Raw genomic sequence first — 21,437 nt, 5'->3', positions numbered from 1 at the left:
TCGGCGCCGCTAACCGAGCTAGCTCAGATTATTGCTCTGATAACTTAAGATCCAGACGTCCGTGACTAAAATCCTTCATCCGGTTAGATATGGTTAGAAAAATACCAATTGTATAGCATTAAAGTTCAAAAAAGGATGGGGAAAAAATGGTCTTTTCTTCAATTCCTGTATGTTTTCATATCGCAATATATAACGCAGGGGGGGGGGGAGAATCACGATGTCAGTTTTTTCCAATATCGTGCAGCCCTAATCCACACTGATTCAGTCTTTAAATATTCAAACACTGAGAAACGTCCGTATTTAAAAGACTCTAGTCAAATGAGACAGCCCTATAAGTGTTTATAAAAAGAAACAAATTCATTGGTCACCAAATGGCCATGCTGCAGATTCTCATCGTGTTTCTGATGTGTGTGCAACAGCTGATGCCTGCCTACCGAACCAAAGGAGGGTCTCTCACGTTATGAGTCATGCAGAGGAAGACGTCGCTGCACTACTTTGTGTGACTCTTTCAAACATGAATATTGCATGTAGCTACATGTTTTAGGGATTACACACGCCTCATGTAAAGGCTGCAACTTACAAACAGCTCTAATTGAGGATACATGTAGTGACTCAGTTTCGGATACATTGATCAATCATTTAGCAAGTGTTAAAAATAAAGAGACCAATAAGCAACTGGCAGTTATAAGGTATTAACCGCAAGTCATCGCATCATATGTCAACTAGAAGCATTTTTCTATGGATGTTCATGTTGGTTGGACCACTTGACCACTCCAGGCTGAAATATCTCAATAACTATCCGCATAAACAAAGGCTGAAACAATTACTGAAATTTAAAAATGAATGGCAAAAAAGGATTTTGTGAAATTAAAGTTACTTGTTGCACTTGTCAAATATAAGAACAGTTAGCTTTCCCTGGAAATGTACAATCTTGGGGTTTTGACAGTCTGATGGAGAAGAACAATCAATATGGTTTTGGGAAATGTAATGGCTGATTAATTGATAAGGAAAATAACTCCTGGTTGCAGTCAGACCCGGCGTCATGGGCGGGCCTGGTTGCAGTGCCATTTAGTCTGTGTTTTTGGAGCTTGAACTGACCTGCAGACATGAGATCTCACACTGAAGCAAATGGACACTTTACTGATATGTTGTATCAATCACTAAAAACATATTTGTGTAAAAGCCACACTTTGCCTGGGATTAGATGAGTGGGTAACATGACTTCACAAGAAGAAGAGACGGTAAGCGGTTTTCAAATGTCCTCCCATCCTGCCAAGAATATGCCTTGACTCAAAGTAAAAAAAAATCTTTATCAAATGGTTTTTTTAAATTATTTTTTACATTAATTTGTAAATGTATCTCTTGCAGTTCACCCACCATTAGGCAGGAGCAATACTAATTCAGTGGAGTGTTCTCTCGCTTGGTAAAAGATTACAGTGTGTTTTCCATCGGATGTAGGCGCCAGTGATTTTATATAATGTAGTGACCAGGCAACACCTTTGGGAAATTAAACAAGCGCAGTGTCTGATACCAGCAGGTAAACAAAAGCGTCACAGACAACAATCTATCTCTGAGCTCCTTTCCACACAAAGTCAAACACACGTTATTGAGAAAGCGCACCGGCTAGTCTGACCAGTTTGTTTGGGATGTGAATGCTGCACAGTCAGTGAGCTTATAAAAAAAAGACAGACAGGGTTTCATGTTTCAGTCTGTCAAAGAAAAATGCTTCTGGGTGGACAGACAACAATGCACTAGATAATTACAAATTCAGAGAGCAGGAATGAAATGCATTAAAACGTCAGGAGGTTAATTATAAAAACTACGCCCTTGTGCACTATTTTCGTCTTTGTCTAACAAGTTATTGCTTTTTTGAGTACTTTATAATCAATACTTTGGAAAACATGACATCACCACAGCAATGTTTGTGTTTATGGGTGTGTGTAAGTCTTACCAGGTTTCAGTTGTAGCCCTCTGGTTATTACCATTGTCCACTGGGTGACATAGAAACCTCAAATAGGAGGGTGTGTACACTCACAAAGCACTCTTCTACACAGTGGCGATAACACATTCTGACTGTGTGTCAATGCACTTATAGACCAAGTGAGACGCTGGACCTGAGGTAACAATTCCCCCATGACTTTCTTTCCAAAAGCCCCAATTTCACTTCTCTTTTGTCTCCGTTTGCTCTATTGACCTGGTTAGTTCAATAGCAACATCTTTTAGTTTACTGGACCCTACACACACTCAGGCTGGGTCAGTGGGCCAGTCAGTCATTCCAGTAAGTGTGTTTGTCCTGGTAAGTCCAAAAAAATCAAATATGGTGTGATCCCTTAAATCACACCTGCTTGAGAACAATCCTTAAGTGCTTAAAGGGGTCGACCATTAACACAATGCTCTTGAGTGACAGTGTGTGTGTGTGTGTGTGTGTGTGTGTGTGTGTGTGTGTGTGTGTGTGTGTGTGTGTGTGTGTGTGTGTGTGTGTGTGTGTGTGTGTGTGTGTGTGTGTGTGTGTGTGTGTGTGTGTGTGTGTACAGTACGCCATCTGGACACAAATGGGTCAGTGTGTGTGTGTATACAAACCGGGTAGAGGGGCTTCAAGAGAGCTACCATTACAATACATGTGAAGTGCTCCACGTTGGACAGGAAGAGGGGACGGAAAAGGTGTGTCGGTTTGGAAAACACACACTCATACACGCACAGGAGTGGGTTTACAGGAAAGAGGAATAAGCACACAGTTGGTTTAGTGACATAAGCAGAAAAAGAAAAACACACCTATGGATTTGCAAATGTAGATATAATGTTTAGGTCCTATTTGATTGTGATTTAAGGATATATCACATCTGGAGCTGCCAATGGTGGTCTACCCTATTTGATGATACTAACGAAACACAAAATCAACACAAAGACGAATTAAGTGTCAATGGGGGGCTATTCATAACATGTTAAAGTGTGTATTTAACGAAATTATGTGTATGCCTAAATCGCGTATTATATGGCGTAGAGTAGTATCGTCACCTACCTAGTACAAGATTGGGAAATATGTCGAAATATTAAACAAGATATTCCAAATAAATACCACAAAGCTTAAACAATTACCTTTCAGTATGAAAACGTCACTTTCATCTTTAAAACAAGTATTACATCGGTTTTTCTTATGGGAACAGGTGCTTCCAGAATCATCCGTAAACGCCTACCAAACCGCACCTTTAACTATCAGTAATACTACAATTTTAATTAAAATATGGAATAAAACTCACCAGTGTTATTCAGCCATGTCTGACTGTTTCTCTTCTGTTATTCGCCTCTAGTGTTGGCAGTCCAACATGAATAGCTTTGGAAAGAAAAAAAGCTTTACGTTAAAATCGGTCCAGTGCACAGCTACGTTACTTTAAACGTAAGTCGTTCCGCGGTGAAAAGAATAGTTAGTTAAAAAATATATATCCACAAAGTAAAAGCAACCCGGTTGAGTTTCTTATTGTTTTTCTGACAGGCTTGTTGTCTGAGCTCCCATCATCCCCCTGTTGTTGTCTCCTTTGTTAGCAGCAGCATGTATGAGAGGAGAGGACGGGAGGTAGAGCGCAGCAAACCCCCTGAGGACTGAAGCCTCCAAGTTACCCATGGTAATGCTTACTGGTTCCGGTGATGGATTTCAAAATAAAATATTTAAAGTCTGCCCATTTCTAAATGTAGGTTATGATGGTTCCCCTTTGTGAAAATAGGTGATCAAATGGATATTAGTGTATTAGTATTTTAACAATAGATGATTGGGTGGGATAATAATAGCTAGATGTACTCCATACATGTTTTCTCATGTTAAGCAAGCCTGTGTGTTGGATTATAGCATTTTGTTTTAAGTGTGCATCTTTTATGTTTTTTAAAATAGTTTTCTGTTCAATTCTGTGAGTGTCTACCTTTATATATACAGTATATGGTGTCTACATGGTTGCATGACAAATTACAGCACACTGTTTTCATTCAGAAAACAAAATCAAAGAATAATTAATTATATCCCCATATGTTTGCATAAACTATACAATTCATCGAAATCATTACAATTTGTGTTTCATTAAATCAATATATTAATTGACTTCTTTATGGTAATGCTTTATTTATTTTTTTTATTTGAGTTTACTCTTATTTTGAAAGTCAAAATGTGACAAATCGGAAACTTCCTGTGAGTGCATCTTCGTTCCTTCCATCTACTTACGTCCGAGAACTATAATACAAATACAAATATTTGTTGTGTTTTTTGTTGGTATCGTAAACAAATATGTTGTAACTGACGTTAAAATCCGTGCTTGAAAAAAAAAAACTGAGACCGAGTTTTTGTTTAAGTGGCTGAGATATAAAACAGGCACTCATTAACTAACAGAATTACTTTATATTGTTGCGTACAATATAAAACCATGTCAGATTACAGGTGCACAGAAGGCTGTACTTGGCTACTGTGTCCGGCCCTCCCTTAACTATTGTATTTTACTTTTGTATAATACTTCCACCTAGTGTCTTAGAGTGGAACAGACATGAAGTTTCCATTAAACTGGATTCCTTAGATATATTTGAATAGCTCTGCAAATCAATACCTTATGGAAGGCAATTTCTGCGAGGAAAATCCAACAATAGGTTAAAAGTAAGTCATGATCTATACCTAAAAGTAATTAAGTATCTTATCATTAAGAAGATTGAAGAAGATTCAACTTATTGTCATTACGTAGTACAGTGGTTTCTCTGCATTTGACCCATCCTAGTGTTAGGAGCAGTGGGCTGCCATTATGTAAGTCGCCCGGGGAGCAGTGTAGGGAACAGTGCCTTGCTCCGGGACACCTCGGTAGCACTTGGTCTTTTCGGGACTTCACCTGGTTATCTTCCAGTTGCCAAGCCAAGTCCCTATGGACTTCGCCACCACCGCCAAGAGTTGTTATTGTAAAATATTTGATTTAGTAATCCAAACTTTCAACTTACTATCTCATTAGTTTGACTTATCATATTTTTCACTTACCATATCATACATTTGACGTCATAATTAAAATCTTGATCTTATATTTTATTATTTTAAGTAGGCTAGCTAAAACTTTTTACTTAGTCTCATAACTCAACTTAATTACTAAAAATGTAATTAAAAAAGGCCACATTTATAATTGAATAGGTGATGATTTAAATGTATCAATCAAAGAGAGAAACTTTTATCTCATGATTTCGGCTTTTTAGGTCTTTGGATGATTAACTATCTCAACATGTACTTAGTAACTAAAACGATTGACTTACTATCTAGTAGTTTGAATTGACAATTAGAATACAAAGCATTTATAACTTTAGAGAAAGTATGACGCTCTGACTTCCTTGAGAGCACACAGGGCATCATGAATGATAAGTAGTCCCGGTCAGATTGACGGACGTTAGACGTTGCGAGGGCTGATAACTTGAAAACATTATTTCAATAATCAATTACTATCCTGAACACCACATATGACTCCTTTACACCTCAATAAAACATAAGGGTGTGAAGAACAGGACTAGAATCCCACGGATCTATTTAACCTGGATGCTCCTGTTGCGCAAAGATACTGCGGCATTTCCTTTATACTATGTGAGTCCAAGTGCATGCTGGTATCACTCCGCGGGCATAGGAAATGCTCGTAGACCAATCACATCTGTGTTTACACCATCACCTGTCAAACACACACCCTCTGCTATATTTCTCTCTGAAAGGTAGGAATTATGTATTTATTTCATATTTTCTTTTAATCTAATTGTGCCAAACAGTAGATGGATTCAAGAGTGTATGTGTGGAAGCGAAAAAGCCGGTTTTAACACAAAGGGAAGCAGCCTTTACAGCGCCCCCGGAGCTGGAGCTGGTTATATGTCCGCCTGTCTTGTTTTTTAGCCGATTATCAGAAAGTCCTTGCGCCTAATCATCTCCGGCTGAGGTCGGAGTACAGTGATGTGTGTTAGCCTTGCAAACCCGGCTGAATAATGTTTCAAACCCTTTGCATTTGTCCGCCTATGCTTGCAGATTAAGCCATGCAGTGCATCCTCAAGCTAGCAATACATCGGCTAAAGAGAGATGCGTCTCACTGAACCGTTAGCTAGCATGGTGCACAGTGGGATTAATTTCGCCGTCTTTATTTCATTTTTCCCGTAGATAACTGGTGGTACTAGTATTGTTAGGCACAGTGATGGCTAAATAAACGCTATACTGTATTACAGAGAACCACATGTTCTTTGTTTCTTTCATTCATTTATTGAATTTCAGTATAATTGTTAGCAATGTAACACAGTGTTAGCAGGCGCTGAGCCACAATGGGAAACTTGCGGCAGTAGTTACTTATTTAACCCCTTAACCAATGGTGGAAGAAGTATTGTGGCAATACCAAACTACACAATACAAACAATTAAAAGCACTGAGTTCACAGTTGTACCTGCTGTGCAAACGAGTGTGTGTGTGTGTGTGTGTGTGTGTGTGTGTGTGTGTGTGTGTGTGTGTGTGTGGTACATGTACCTAAGCATTAATAGCCAAATACATTATATGTCATTATATGATAACGTTCTCAGTCAGTTGTATTACGTTTTCTTATTACATTAATTATTATTGCTTCATTAACGTGTAGCCGTTACCTGTAGTATTTGTTCTATCTTGGGCTTATTCCTGCAGCTCTATTAGGTGTGCAATGAAGTAAGATCTATCATATTTCATAAATTCATTGTAGTTATGGTATGTATCTTATTTCTGCAAATCAATTGCTCAATAATCAAATTCAAATAACTGTAGATGTATTTCCATTTGAAATACTATAGTCTGTAGTAGGCTAACACAATCTGTAACAGATTGATTTCAGTTTTTCAATGAAGATGATTTCACTTTTGATGAAATATTAAACCCAAGACTCCATATAATCTGTGTCCGCACTATTCCTTAATTTGGAAATATTCCACATTTTCTCTACATCACCTTGTAAACTTTCTGAAACTTTACCGTAGCAATTTTGTTATCTTAGAACACATTTTCAACGAGCAATTAAAAACGAAGTTTAAGAGTTTGGGCTGCACAGCTGGGCCCCCCAAGCCCCCTGTGAACCCAATTCAACACTAAGATCCTAACCTAAAACAATGAAGAGAGAAAAGGCATTGCATAATCATTCTGTGTGATCAGCTACAGTATATTCTCATTGTTCTGTGGTTACATACATTTTCCAATTTCCTGAGCCAATGAGTGTGTAGAACTATGGAGGGAAGATGAGCAGAGAGATGTGGAGAGGGGAGGGGGGGGGGGGGGGGGGGGAGTGAATCAGATCCAGGCGGAGTAAGGTGCAGTGCAGTGTGGGTGTTCAGTGTTCATCCAGCCTCCGTGCTGCTGCTGCTGCTACAGCCTTTTTGATTTACAGTGTTCACTTTCAGTCTCTTCTCTCTGTGCACCCAGGAGCTGAAACACACACTCGCACTGAAGCGCCTACGGTAGCCGCTAACTGGACGGACTCTCTGGCAATTGACCTTTTGCAGGTAAGTGTGGGCTCACTTTGTAAAATACAATCTGATAGATTCTCCCACCGCTTTAACTTGGCGTTACTGTGTCCTCTTATATTGCCTACACGGCTGCTTTTCCCTCCATGAGATACTTCTTTTGTGTAGTTTCATTTTCTGGGCTTTTTAAGGGGGTCTTTACCAGCAGGAGGAGATTTCACTCGACAGCTATTATCTTCACTGAGAGCACAGTTACATTTCGGCAGAAGCCATCTTATTGGAGCATGCCACAGATATTTAGAGTACAACACAAAGTCTCTGTTGTACTCCAGAGGCCTTACGCAGCGAGGGGATGGATTTACATGTCTATTTAAGAGCGAGGAAAAACTTCTCTTTGCAGAAATAGTACGTACAAATAAAAGGTTCCAATAATCTAAGGATGCTCAACCGTTATTTCCATTACTCATTCCAAGAAATCCAATGAATAAAAGTAAAAGATTTTCTCCACTAAGTCTTAAATAGAAAACACATTTGTAGGGGTTTTCCTAAATGTGTGGTTTCTTTCAGGACTTTAATGATTGTATTGACTGCTGAATGCTTTTCTTATTGCTTATCGGTTTACAAAAACTTGCACAGTCAGAGGAACAGTTTGTAGATTTATAGTTCTTTCATTTGACTTTTTAAAAAGCACTCTGGGAAGACCCCGTGATTCTGAGCCAGCAGCGGGTGTTTTCAGACTAAGGCGGCTCTCAGACTTGTGATAACTCGCTCCCCGGGGCACCGTGTGTTTGTCTGAGGCCTCTAAAGTGTTAATTGGAGCATCTCAGGTGTAACATGTTGCATCGGTGCTGCGAAGCTAATCTTCTGGGATTCATGGAAAGCAAGCTTAGAGAAAATACAAACCAAAGGAGGGAAGGAGAACTATTATTGTGCCTTTTTGCGGAGGGTTTAACTATTTTAGGAATACGCAGATGTAGCAACTAATGTCTTTTTTTTTGTTATACTCCATCCTTTCCCACCTCTTAGTGGAATAGCGGAATAAATCTTAGACCATGAGCTCAGTGGCAGTGTTGACCCCGGAGAGCTTTGCAGAGCATCGCAGTGGCTTGAAGGACCAGGAGAACACAGGTAACCTCCGCCTGTCATCAACTCATCTCTTTATACTTTTAGTAAGAAGAAGAGGTTTACCTCAGAAGCTCGTGGCTAAAACGGTGAGGCAAACCTATTCTGCCTTTGCGGTACGTTTTTAAAGATTCTTCCTGAGGGTGGTGCGATTTTTGAGGTCCTCCTTTAAACATCATACCTATTCCTGTATTATCTATGTTTCCATTTGACATGCTCCTTCAACAATCCATACATGCATTCGGTGTTTTCCCTCTGTCCTTGATTTCATCCCTTCCTTCTTGTGTCTTCGGGCCAGGCTGCGTCCCGGAGGATGAGGCCTACATCCCCACCTACCTGGAGGCCTTCCCTCCTCTGCCAGAGAAGGAGGCGCCGGGGGAAAAGGCGGGGGAGCCAGCTTCAGCGTGGGGGGGCAAGATCAGGCCCATCAAAGCCTCTGTCATCACCCAGGTCAGGCAGCCAGTCACTAAGACCATAAACAGGAAACAGTATGTATATAAAGATACAAGTCTAGTCTGTGTATATACAGTAGACTCTTCTTGCACTATTTATATTCTATTTTATTTGTGTTTATTTGCAAATGCCAAAGCATTCTCTTGCACTAGTTTTTCTATGTCCTATATATATATATATATGCACTGTTGGAGGAGCCCATTTTTCATTGCCATATCTACTCTGTAGCTAATGTGCAAATGACAATAAAGACTTGAAACTAGAAGTCTTCAAATGTATTGGAAAACACTTGGTCTGTCATTTTAAGGTCTATTAATCATGCAATCTGTGTGTAGGTGTTCCATGTTCCCCTGGAGGAGCGTCGCTACAAGGACAACAACCAGTTTGGGGAGGGCGAGGAGGCCAAAGTGTGCCTGGACATCATGCAGCGCACGGGGGCCCACATTGAGCTGTCTCTGGCCAAAGACCAGGGCCTGTCCATCATGGTCACCGGAAAACTGGACTCCGTCATGAAGGCTCGCAAGGAGATCGTAGCTCGCCTGCAGACACAGGTAAACTGACCGCTGACATGTTCATACTGCTCGGGTACTGAAGTCATGGCAGGTTGTGTTTATGTTGATAAGATCTATTTAAAATACTGTCTTTCTTTGGCTGGATAAAGGTTCAGCAGACACCTTCGTCCAAATCATTTAAGGTCAAGTCCATTCTTGCAAATTAAAGTAATGTTAACAATATTGCAGCTGATTTTCAGAAAATATAAACTATATGCGTTGTTTTTCTATATATGCAATTTGTAGCCTTTGTTACCCAGTTGTAGAACGTCATAACATCACGGGAATAACAATAAAACAATGCCTATCATATCTTCTTGGCATTGATACAGTGCGTTACAATCTATGTTGGTGCAAGCCTGTTATGTGCTGGTGTCGAATAATTAGCTTCTGTTGATTACTCATTACTATTTTAAATTAATTCAAAACAAATGTATATACCAAAAGTATCAGATGTTTCTTTGAGCAAGTACAATGACCTGCTCCACTTCAACCTATGGGTTGGATCAAAGACATTTTAATTCTTCAATCCTTTTATTGCCATTTGTTCTTTTTTTCATACTCACACAAATTGATATAGCATAGCCCGTGCAGGCAGGTCGCTTTAGGACAAAAAGTTGAGTTGAAAAATGACCATCAGCTCCCGGCGGCCGCCTTCCTGGGCTTCAGCAGTAAACATGCTGATTTCCACTTCAATGCCTGCACTGAAGTCCACCTGCTTAGCTGAGCTGCAGTTATTGATACAACAGTACAGGAAAACAATCTGGCTCTTTCGCAAGGTCAAATGCTTCTGTTTGTGTTTACCTAACTAAAAAACACACATATTCCACGGTTGCCATTAATAATGTCCTTGGTAAACTAGAAATGTGAGAAACAAAACTAATTTTCTCTTCTCTAATATCATATGAATGTGGAAACTTCAACAATTCTATATTTTTAAGGATATATCTGAACCTTAAAGATTGATTTAATGCCATTTAGATCAGTTCCTGCAAGATAACGCACATTGATCCAATGATTTTCCAATGTGTACCAATGCAGATCTTACTCACTTCCTCCCTCTAGGCCTCAGCTACGGTCGCCATCCCTAAGGAGCACCACCGTTTTGTCATCGGTAAGAATGGCGAGAAGCTGCAGGAGCTGGAGCTGAAGACCGCCACCAAGATCGCTATTCCACGCCCTGACGACCCCAGCACCAACATCCGTATCACCGGCACCAAGGAGGGCATCGAGAAGGCCCGCCACGAAATACTTCTGATCTCTGCTGAACAGGTGAGCTTAAAGAACGTGGACCTGAAACCAGAAGTATAGGTTCAAATCCCCGGTCAGAGACTACATTTTTCGCTTCTTTGAAACTTGACTTTATGGCCTCTATGATCTTGGCAGTCCCTATTTACATATTCTATTGTTTGATTGACCCCCCCCCCCCCCCAACCCTCACGCTCACCAGGACAAGCGTGCGGTGGAGCGTCTCTCCCTGGAGAAGGCTTTCCACCCCTTCATCGCCGGAGCCCACAACCGGCTGGTGCAGGAGCTGAGCCAGGAGACGGGCGCTCGCATCAGCATCCCCCCCCCCAGCCTGCCCAAGGACGAGATCGTCATCACCGGGGAGAAGGAGGCCGTCGCCATGGCGCTCAGCCGCATCCGAGCCATCTACGACGACAAGGTGCGCTTCCTGGTTGACTTTACAATTGGTTTGTAATGTAAAATTGGTTTTGAAGAACAGCTGAAAAACGAAACCGTTACCTATATTTGAAGAAAGTGGTCTTAAGTCTGTAATCTAATTAAATATCCTTGTAGAGGAAAACTTGGCCGTTTACATTCCAACCATAAATATTGTTGATGAATCAGCTTAATTTAAACTCTTACCTGACCTTTAATATTATGATTAACTATTTGTTGTTGTTTTGTTTTTTTTGGCTGCTGTTTAATGTCAGTCTTTAATCTATATTTTTTACATATTTCTTTCAATAAGTGCTTAAGATATTTTCATTTACTGCTTAGGAAGTAGATTTTATTCGAAAATGTCAAAGTTTTCTAAATTAAGAATCTTAAGAAAACCTATCAATCTCAAGAAAAACCCAAAAGCAAAACAAGGAACTAAACAACATGAAATGGAATCATGGCAGTTGAGTGTACGCTGGAGTACTTCACAATTCTACCGGCATGTGTATTTGATCATCTGACATTTGGTCGCTTTGTCAGTTATTTATAACAACTTATATTCCCTGCTAGATAACCGAACAGATTGAGTTTATGGCACACACGTAGTTGCACATATTATCCTTCCACAAACTGTTTGTTTTTGGAATGAGGAAGTTGTATCATTATTTTCAACAGTGCTGGTGTTTTTATTTTCCACCACACACACACACACACACACACACACTCTAAAAGATGGATGAGATGTAGAGAGGAAGTGTGTGTGTGTGTGTGTGTGTGTGTGTGTGTGTGTGTGTGTGTGTGTGTGTGTGTGTGTGTGTGTGTGTGTGTGTGTGTGTGTGTGTGTGTGTGTGTGTGTGTGTGTGTGTGTGTGTGTGTGTGTGTGTGTGTGTGTGTGTGTGTGTGTGTGTGTGTGTGTGTGTGTGTGTGTGTGTGTGTGTGTGTGTGTGTGTGTGTGTGTGTGTGCGCGCGCGCGTGCGTGCGTGTTGGTAATAGACAGGCTGGAGATAATGGGGAGAGTAAATTGGATTTGGACAGAGAACAACAGGATGAGAATGCTAATGTCATTCAGTGCATATGCATGAGAGGGAGAAACAAATATATGCCCTCTCGCTCTCAATCACTCCGCTCACCTCCAGCCAGCTTATTTCCTCTCCCTGTCCGCCTACTGACTGACATTCATCTGTCCGTCCTTCCTGCTTCCTGTCCGTCCTTCCTCTCCCTGTCTCCTGCTGTGAGCCCATCCATCCCTCACTGTGCCACATCTGTCCTTCCTCCTTGCCACTCACGTCTCTTCTCCCCGTCTCCCCCTGCAGAAGAGAAAGACCACCACCATCTCCGTGGAGGTGAAGAAGTCTCAGCACAAGTACATCATTGGGCCAAAGGGCAACACCCTGCAGGAGATCCTGGAGACCACGGGGGTCTCTGTGGAGATGCCTCCTCTGGACTCCGGATCAGAGACCATCATCCTCAGGGGGGAGCCGGACAAGCTGGGGCCGGCGCTCACACAGGTGTACGCTAAGGTGAGGGGGGGAGGGGGAAATGGTATTGGTTACTAAAAGCCTTGAATTGCATAGTGGCATTTGATCAGTTGTTGTGGAACTTTGATTTCCAGTTATTTATTGCAGCTGAATCAGTCTGTAACATGCTTTAAAAGTGTTTTGTTTTTTTCGAGAGAAGTTGGATTTGAACCTTTAAGTCCTTGTGTCCCTCTTTAGGCGAAGAGTGTGATGGTGGTGGAGGTGACCGCCCCGGCCTGGCTGCATCGCTACATCATCGGCAAGAAAGGACAGAACATCGGGCGCATCACACAGCAGCTGCCACGGGTAAGAGAGGGATGATCAGAGACTATATGACGGACAATATGGAACAGTGCATTTAATGTAGAAGAGGGAAGTAGGCATCAGCATTATGGTGATTGGTTTATCTTGTGTGTGTGTGTGTGTGTGTGTGTGTGTCTGTGTTTGAGAGAGAGATTGTGTGTGTGTGTGTGTGTGTGTGTGTGTGTGTGTGTGTGTGTGTGTGTGTGTGTGTGTGTGTGTGTGTGTGTGTGTGTGTGTGTGTGTGTAGGTTCACATAGAGTTCACAGACGGAGAGGAGCGCATCAGTCTGGAGGGTCCGACAGAGGAGGTGGAACAGGCTCAGGCCCAGATACAGGAGATCATCAAGGACCTGGTGAGTAATAACACACAATGTGATTGATACCTATGGTATGATGTGAAAAAGACTAGTGAAAATGAAGACATAATAGTGATGTTATAAGTTTTACGTCGTCCAGGAAGATTGATTTACGTCTGTATTTGAAACTTAATATCTCTTAGGACTCTTCGTCAGATAAAACAAGCATTTTTAGAATGTTCTTCAAGACATTGTGATGGTCATTTTTCACATTTTACAAGTTAAATCACAAATGAGACTAGCTGTTAGTTGCAGCCCTACCTGGGATATGTATTATAGGGTAGTTCTCAAATACATCTTGTAAAAGGCTCATATTCTTTTTAAGGTTGTCGTCACTTTTCAACTTTAAATGACATGATTGCTTTTGGCAGTTCATTCGTATTAACTCTTAGAATAAAGACCCTCTGAAAGCTGATAATGCCAGAGGGTAGACTATAGAGAATACACCCAGGGTTGAAGGGTTCAGTTCTGTAGCTCTGGGACACGTTCAGTGACTTACTGTCCCTCTGCCTGCCCCCCCCCCCCCCCCTTCCCGTGATCAGCTGGTGAGGATGGACTACACCGAGGTCATCATAGAGCAGCGCTTCCACAGACACCTCATCGGAAAGAACGGAGCCAACAGTGAGTGCACTTGGTTCTGCTGATCTCAACAGGAAAACAATCTGGGACATCAACACTCCTGGGCTTTAGAGTTCAAATGGCAGAGCGACCAGCTTTTTATTTGCGGTTCTTTTTAAGCCACTGACTGAGTAAATTCAGCTTTTGGTTCACACTGTCGTAGTCAGCAGCGTCACATGTTGTGCAAAATTACTTGTTTGTTATTTATTGGGAACAGCTACTTCAGAAACACTGCATACATTACGGTCTCCACAATGCTCTATGTTATATGTGTGTTATATTTATTTAGTATCTTGCTGTTTCTACCTGGATTTTGACATGCAGTCTGGATATGTGTTGGGGCAGTTGCCGAGTCAAACGTATATACACTAAACACTGTATTTTTGTATATTTACAGACACACCAATTTAATTTCAGGTAATTCTGTCATTAGTCAAAAGGCACAATCTCATATCTGGTTGCCGTGTATAAATGATGGGCTTGCTGCCTTCATCAATTTGTAATTAAATGTCAAGTAAAAGCCACTGAAGGCCATCTGTACTTAGTAGTGTATACAGTCTGTATATTGAGTTGAAATGATTGTGTGATTATGTCATTGTTTCATAATGACGCTAGGTACTGGAAACAGTAGTGGAAACAACCAGTTCAATTATTATTATTATTTCACAGTATATGTAGTCGGCGGTTTTAACACAGTTATTCACATGGTTATCGAAATGCATTCTGGCATTCACTGAAACCCCAAGACAATTTCAGTTTGTTTTAATGAAATGGTCAATATACTGCGTTTATATGAAGCTTTTCCAATCTTTACGACCCCTCAAAGAGCTTTTAATTAAGTCTCGAGCGCTAGAAAAGGGAGCTGTAAAAAGACGCTAATATCAGCTGTCGTTGAGCATCATATTGGATGTGGTTATCCTCAACTCATGTCTGTTACAATTGACTGCAGAACAGAACCATGTTAAAAGTGTAAAGCAGCCAATATACTATATAACAGAAAAACCTACAACCCTTTTCCAGGCTTGCAGGGGGTTCGTGTTGTGCTCCTCAATTGAAACTCTAAAGTAATTAGGGTTAAACACTTGCAACCCTCTTTTAAATGTTTACCTTGTTTTCATCTGTTCCCTAACGACAGTCAATCGAATCAAGGAGCAGTACAAGGTGTCGGTGCGGATCCCCCAGGACTCTGAACGCAGCGGCTTGGTCCGGATCGAGGGCGACCCGAAAGGAGTCCAGATGGCCCACAGAGAGCTCATTGAGATGGTGCAGAGAATGGTGAGGATGGGGTCAAAGTTCAGGGTGGTTCATTCATTTATTTTTGTGTGTTGGCATAAATACATAAATGTCCAATTCCCAGGAAAACGAGCGCACCAAAGACCTGATCGTGGAGCAGAAGTTCCATCGGACAATCATCGGCCAGAAGGGAGAGAAGATCAAAGAAGTTCGAGACAAGTTCCCCGAGGTATCCGTCTCCTCCGACCCTTCCTGCACTTTATCTCTCCCATTCATCACGGAGAAATAATTAGTTTTGATCCAGATCTTAATTTAATTTGACGAGTATAATATCCTCTGCTTCCAGGTCATTATCAATTTCCCCGACCCGGCGCAGAAGAGTGACATCGTCCAGCTGAGAGGGCCGAAGAACGAGGTGGAGAAATGTGCAAAGTTCCTGCAGAAAATCATCGCCGACCTGGTACGAGCCCCCCGTATGCTTTCTCTCCATTTCTCCTTATCTTTCAACATTTGAATTCACAGCAGCTTTCTTTCTTCTCCAGATTGAGAATAGCTTCTCGCTCTCAGTTCCCATCTTCAAGCAGTTCCACAAAAACATAATTGGCAAAGGCGGCGCTAATATTAAAAAGGTGAGACTGTTTCATTTCGAAAAATGGTCACTTATTAAATTATTCATTTTCAAAGCCAAATCATTAAATAAAGCCACATTGAAACAAATCCCTCCGTAATATTCAGCCAGTGTTAAATGTTTACGGTTTCGTAATATTCAAAGCTTCAAAATACACATATTGTTTTTGCCAGATCCGGGAAGAGACCACCACTAAGGTCGACCTGCCGACAGAGAACAGTAACTCGGAGATGATCGTCATCACAGGCAGGAAGAGCAACTGTGAGGCGGCCAGAGAGCGGATCCTCTCCATCCAGAGAGAACTGGTAAGAACTTTTCATATTTTTTGCAACTTCCAGGATATATTGGAAGAAACAAATAATTTAAGATCCACCTCCCAGTTTTTTAAGAACTTTGAGCCATATCTTGTCGTCCTCCTCTTTGGATAAGAGAGGTGGTTTCAAATGTTGTTAAATGCAACAATGCTGGTTCGAATGTCCTCTCGCTCATTCCTGCCCCTTTCGACTCTTGCTTGCTATTTAAGACAGACAATGCTCAACAATTCTAATAAGTAAAGCTGGAGAAAGCTACTAAATTGATCTTGAAAACTACCTTTTTCTAAGTCTGATTAAATTAACACCATAAACTTGGCGAGTCTTAAAGTTTAGTGAGGGAATATTTTTGACATTCCTTTTATAATCAAAGAGAGATTAGGCGAAGGGAAAACAAGCTTGAAATGTAGGCGTACCTTAATGTATCCCTGGCTCTCTCCTCATCCCTTCAGGCCAACATGAAGGAGGCGGAGGTCGCCATCCCTTCCAAGCTGCACAACTCTCTGATTGGCTCTAAAGGCTGCCTGGTGCGCTCCATCATGGAGGACTGCGGCGGCGTCCACATCCACTTCCCCTCCGAGGGGTCCGGCTCGGATAAGGTCACCATCAGAGGGCCCGTCGAGGAGGTGGAGAAGGCTAAGAAACTGCTGCTGCAGCTGGCTGAGGAGAAGGTGGGCGGGGCAGAAAAGGGATGCAGTAACTATAGAGAGGAGGAAATACTTACTCGCTTTTCTTGTCCTCTGTCCTTATTTCCTTCCCTTTTCAGCAAGTCAACAACTTCACAGCGGAGCTCCAGGCCAAACCAGAGTATCATAAGTTCCTGATTGGCCGTGGCGGCGCTAATATTCGCAGAGTGAGGGACAAGACGGGGGCCCGCATCATCTTCCCGTCACCGGACGACACGGAGCAGGAACTGATCACCATCGTAGGGAAGGAGGAGGCCGTGCGTCTGGCCCAGAAGGAGCTGGAAAGCCTGGTCAAAAACCTGGTAATTACATTTCAATTACTTAGTTTTATCTCCTTTGATTTTTAAAAATTATATTTAAGAATGATTCCTTCATTTGTTTACTTTTTACTACTTTTTCAATCTTAAACAAGTATGCCTGCCTAATTTTCTTTTGCTCTTTTTGTCAGATTATCTTTCTTGTTTAATTCGGATTTTACTAGCAAAGTAATTCAAAAGTGCCAGGGCCATTTTTACTGTATATTTCAACAACAAAAGCTCAGTGAAAATGTTATATTGGAAAGGTTGATAGATTTAGAATAATCCAGCTGGCATATGAAAAAAAGTGTGTTACATTATAACGTATTCTTTTTTAAATATCCCCTTGTTCTTCTTGAATACCCTCCACTTCCTGTTGTCTCCTCATCTCCCTCTCCAGGACGACGTGGTGGAGGACAGCATGGTCGTAGACGCTCGCCACCACCGTCACTTCGTGTGCCGGAGAGGCCAGGTGCTGCGGGAGCTGGCGGAGGAGTACGGCGGCGTGGCCGTCAGCTTCCCTCGCACGGGGGCCAACAGTCAGAGGGTCACTCTGAAGGGGGCCAAGGACTGCGTGGACGCCGCCAAGAAACGCATCCAGGAGATCATCGAGGACCTGGTAAGAGACAATGAGAAATTAAGAAACCATAAGTCATAAAAAAAAAACGTATATTTCTCTGCATATTTGCACTTTGATTTTACATCCAGGAGTAATGGATGTGATCTGAACTCCTGTCTGTTTGCCGTTGTCACCCAGCTGTGTCCTCTCTTCCCCCCCCCCCCTCCCCCTCTCTCTACAGGAGTCCCAGGTGTGTGTGGAGGTGACGATCCCCCAGCGCTTCCACCGAGCCATCATGGGGCCCAAAGGCTGCCGCATCCAGCACATCACCAGGGAGAATGAAGTCCAAATTAAGTTCCCGGAGAGGGACGACAGCGCTGCAGGTCAGGAACACACGAGAGAACAAGAGCTGTGAGACTAATGATGTTGTTAATGTGTTGCCATGGCAAAGAGGGCAGAGTAATAAGAAAGTACTGGTGAGGTTTTAGGATATATGGGGATCTTCTGACACTGGGTGGTTACTGTTCGCTGTGTTCCTTTGTGATATTTTTTACATTTTGGCTGCTAGGAGAATGTATTATTCTGACATGAAACTGCTGCCAAACTGGCTTTAAATTCATGACGTATTGTCACATTTCAGGTCAGGATGCTCCACCACAGGAAAACGGTGAGGTCAGTCTAGAGGCGGAGTTCGTCCCCCGCAAGTGTGACATCATCACCATCGCTGGGCATGAGGAGAAGTGTGAAATGGCTAAAGCCGCCCTGCTGGTAGGCGCCATTATACTATTATTTAATTACGGATATGATGCTCCCTAATATCCTCTCTTATCATCCATTACCTTAATCCTGTCACTGTTTCCTCATTCAGGCGCTGGTGCCCATAACGGAGGATGTGGAAGTGTCTTACGAGCTGCATCGCTACATCATTGGCCAGAAGGGCAGCGGGATCAGGAAGATGATGGAGGAATACGAGGTGAGACCTGACTCTCTGGTGCTATCTAGTGGCCATGAGGCGTTATTGCTCCATGTAGAAGCCTCTGCCTTTTACAGCTGCTTTAAACATGCTTATATAATGTGATACGTCTAATTGGTATTTACTGATCTTTAAGTTATTGTTTGCATGTTGCAGGTGAACCTCTGGGTGCCGCAGCCGGAGAAGCAGCTGGATGTGATCAAGGTGACGGGGCTGGTAGCCAACGTGGAACGGGCCAAACAGGGTCTGATGGAGCGGGTCAAAGACCTGCAGGCGGAGCAGGAGGACAGGGTAAGGGTCCAACAGAGTAATCACAATTATTATATTGTAAAGATATGAGCGTTTGAGGTTTTTTTTAACGCTGCTCCATGTCCTTTCTCAGGCCCTGCGCAGTTTCAAGGTGACCGTGTCCGTAGATCCAAAGTTTCATCCAAAGATCATTGGTCGCAAAGGAGCGGTGATTTCTCAGATCAGGAAAGACCACGACGTCAGCATCCAGTTCCCCGACAAAGGAGACGAGCAGCAGGTACGTTATTGCTGCCCAAGATAAGTATTAAGTATGTGTTTTCTCTTGAGATTTTAATACATTTCCATTAATCTGCTGTTCCCTTTTTCTACATCCTGTTTTTTCCATCTTCAGGATGTGATTGTGATCTCGGGGTACGAGCGTAACGTGGAGGAGGCGAGCCAAGCCATCCAGCAGCTGGTGGCCGAGCTGCAGGAGATGGTGAGCCAAGATGTCCGCCTGGACCCGAGGACCCACGCTCGCATCATCGGAGCCCGGGGCAAAGCTATCCGCAAGCTGATGGAGGAGTTCAAGGTTGGTTTGGTTTTAAATCTTATTTGGTTTTCTCTTGTTGTTGTCTTCTTATATATTATAACGTCTCGTTCCTACCGTTCAGGTGGATATCAGGTTCCCTCAGCCAGGCTCCGACGAGCCCGACAAAGTGACGGTGACCGGCCTCCCTGAGACTGTGGACAACGCTGTGGACCATCTGCTCAACCTGGAGGAGGAATATGTGAGCGTGCAAAGACTGTAGTGGTAGCAACATTTTGAAATCCTAGCACTAAACATGGAAAGTGCTGACGAAGTAAATTGGGTACCGAGACCGTTTTAATGAGCGATTCTCCTTTTCCTCACCTCTCAGATGCTTAACGTGACAGAGACGGAGACCTTGGCAGCCTACATGAAGCCTCCGTCTCGCTATGGAGGGCCCGGTGGAGCAGGAGGGGGTGATGACGGCAGCGGGGGTCCGGCTAAGGGCTTTGTTGTGCGGGACGCCCCTTGGAACGCATCAGGGAACAAGGTTGGGCACACTGATTTTGCTCTTCTCTACAATAATGAATGTAGGGAGGGATGATATGTAGAAGCGTTAGAGAAGTAGTTTGAAATTGTTGAAAAGCAGCTTCTACTTTGAGAGAAATACTTCTGCTTTGTTCCTCGAGTGTGTTGCATTGCATCCTGGGTAAAGAGCAAACGTTGTGTATGTTTGTTCCAGGCTCCTGATATGAGCAGTGCAGAGGATTTCCCCACGTTTGGGACAGGTGTGGCCCCGAAGCAAACATCCGCCTGGGGCCCCAAGAAATTCTGAAGCCGCTCATCCTGCAGGAAAACAAAAACAAACGTGTAAAGTAGATGAGAGACGAATCTCGAATCAAATTGCTGCTCGCCTTCCTTCCCTCCTCCTCCTCTTTTTTAGTGACCTCCTTTTGTCTCTCTTTCTCTGTAAAGCCCTTGTACCTTCCTCCCACGACCAGCCGCAATGAATTCTGGGAGAACTATCCCTTCTTTCTTTTCCATCTGTCTCTTCCCCCTGAGAGGGAAAAACATTGAGTGCTTTGCTGTCCTGCTCTGCCTCTCGGTTGCACCACCCCTGACGTTCTAGCTGAAATATCTCAAAGCAACCTCCTCCTCAAAATCAAACTCTCTGAAGTACATTGTAAATGTTGAAACTCTTCAAGACTTGCTGAATCAGAGCAGTGGGATCAGAGGAAATGGGGCTTTCAGGGGGGTGGTGATTGTGTATCCAAGGAACAAAAGCAACATCTTGGATTTTTAAGCTAAAACAAAGATGGGGGTCTGTTTTAATGAGCAGGAAACGTGTGTAAATGATGACGGTTCTTTTCCTGTGGTTTATACAAGGAGGTTTATATGTGGCTTATCGCTAAAGTCACTGGTGTGGTGCAGCAGGTGAGGCAATGAGCTGTGTGTGTGTGTGTGTGTGTGTGTGTGTGTGTGTGTGTGTGTGTGTGTGTGTGTGTGTGTGTGTGTGTGTGTGTGTGTGTGTGTGTGTGTTTGTGGAGAAAAAACAGCTGCTGTAGTCAGATCACTGGAGCTTTTTCTTTTTAAGTGATGACGAATCAAAAGATGTGGAAATCCTTCGCAGACCGTTTGTACTGAAGATCATTTTGTCACTGTTTTATTTATTCAAAAATGAGCCATTTTATTTGAACTACTGTGATCATTCGTTTTTATAAAAGCCCTCACTGTAGCTTGATGCTTATGTTCGGGAGTGAATGTCGTACGTCAGGGTTCGGGGAAACATGTTAACGGTTGGTATGTGGAAGTGTACAAAGAACTTTTCGCTATTTTTTTAAACTGTCTGGGACTTTTGTTGCCGTTGGTTACTGGCATATTTGGAAGTTTGTATGTATGTGTGCGCGCGTGGAAGTTAAGATGTATATTTGAATGAAGCTGAACCAAACTTT

General features: G+C 42.6%; 2 protein-coding genes across 5 annotated transcripts in view; one reads left to right on the top strand and one right to left on the bottom strand.

The window, feature by feature from the left end:
• arhgef15b (Rho guanine nucleotide exchange factor 15b) overlaps positions 1–11,170 on the bottom strand; it is a 27,149-nt gene extending 15,979 nt beyond the window's left edge. The window contains exons 1-3 of one of the 4 annotated variants that reach the window (XM_079671363.1): positions 11,032–11,170; positions 10,637–10,877; positions 10,151–10,312 (exon numbers count right to left, since the gene is read on the bottom strand). The gene's annotated coding sequence lies outside the window, so the exon portion shown is untranslated. Of the gene's footprint in view, positions 1–2,580; positions 3,238–3,257; positions 3,903–8,815; positions 8,951–10,150; positions 10,313–10,636; positions 10,878–11,031 lie in introns of those variants that run through there. The other 3 variants (XM_079671362.1, XM_079671364.1, XM_079671365.1) reach the window with 3 other exon arrangements.
• hdlbpb (high density lipoprotein binding protein b) lies at positions 5,471–21,437 on the top strand. Its single transcript, XM_079671361.1, has 28 exons — positions 5,471–5,709; positions 7,418–7,497; positions 8,485–8,586; positions 8,879–9,030; positions 9,369–9,584; positions 10,650–10,856; positions 11,035–11,250; positions 12,563–12,769; positions 12,965–13,072; positions 13,317–13,421; positions 13,967–14,045; positions 15,178–15,317; positions 15,400–15,504; positions 15,622–15,735; positions 15,818–15,904; positions 16,077–16,208; positions 16,667–16,885; positions 16,981–17,202; positions 17,597–17,815; positions 17,997–18,138; positions 18,396–18,523; positions 18,624–18,728; positions 18,885–19,019; positions 19,111–19,254; positions 19,369–19,548; positions 19,631–19,747; positions 19,877–20,035; positions 20,228–21,437. The coding sequence occupies exons 3-28, from the start codon at positions 8,511–8,513 to the stop codon at positions 20,318–20,320; spliced, it is 3,807 nt and encodes a 1,268-aa protein (XP_079527487.1). The 5' UTR covers positions 5,471–5,709; positions 7,418–7,497; positions 8,485–8,510; the 3' UTR covers positions 20,321–21,437.

Source organism: Notothenia rossii (assembly GCF_949606895.1).
Source record: "Notothenia rossii genome assembly, chromosome: 3".
NCBI lineage: Eukaryota > Metazoa > Chordata > Actinopteri > Perciformes > Nototheniidae > Notothenia > Notothenia rossii.
Note: the sequence above shows the minus strand (reverse complement) of the source record. Positions and strands in the feature narration are given on the sequence as shown.

Excerpts from the sequence above, each read along its gene's own strand:
- hdlbpb (XM_079671361.1), top strand. The coding sequence starts at position 8,511 with ATGAGCTCAGTGGCAGTGTTGACCCCGGAGAGCTTTGCAGAGCATCGC. Across the intron at positions 14,046-15,177 it reads CGGAAAGAACGGAGCCAACA|TCAATCGAATCAAGGAGCAG; the intron begins GTGAGTGCACTT and ends CCCTAACGACAG. Across the intron at positions 18,524-18,623 it reads TGGCTAAAGCCGCCCTGCTG|GCGCTGGTGCCCATAACGGA; the intron begins GTAGGCGCCATT and ends TTCCTCATTCAG.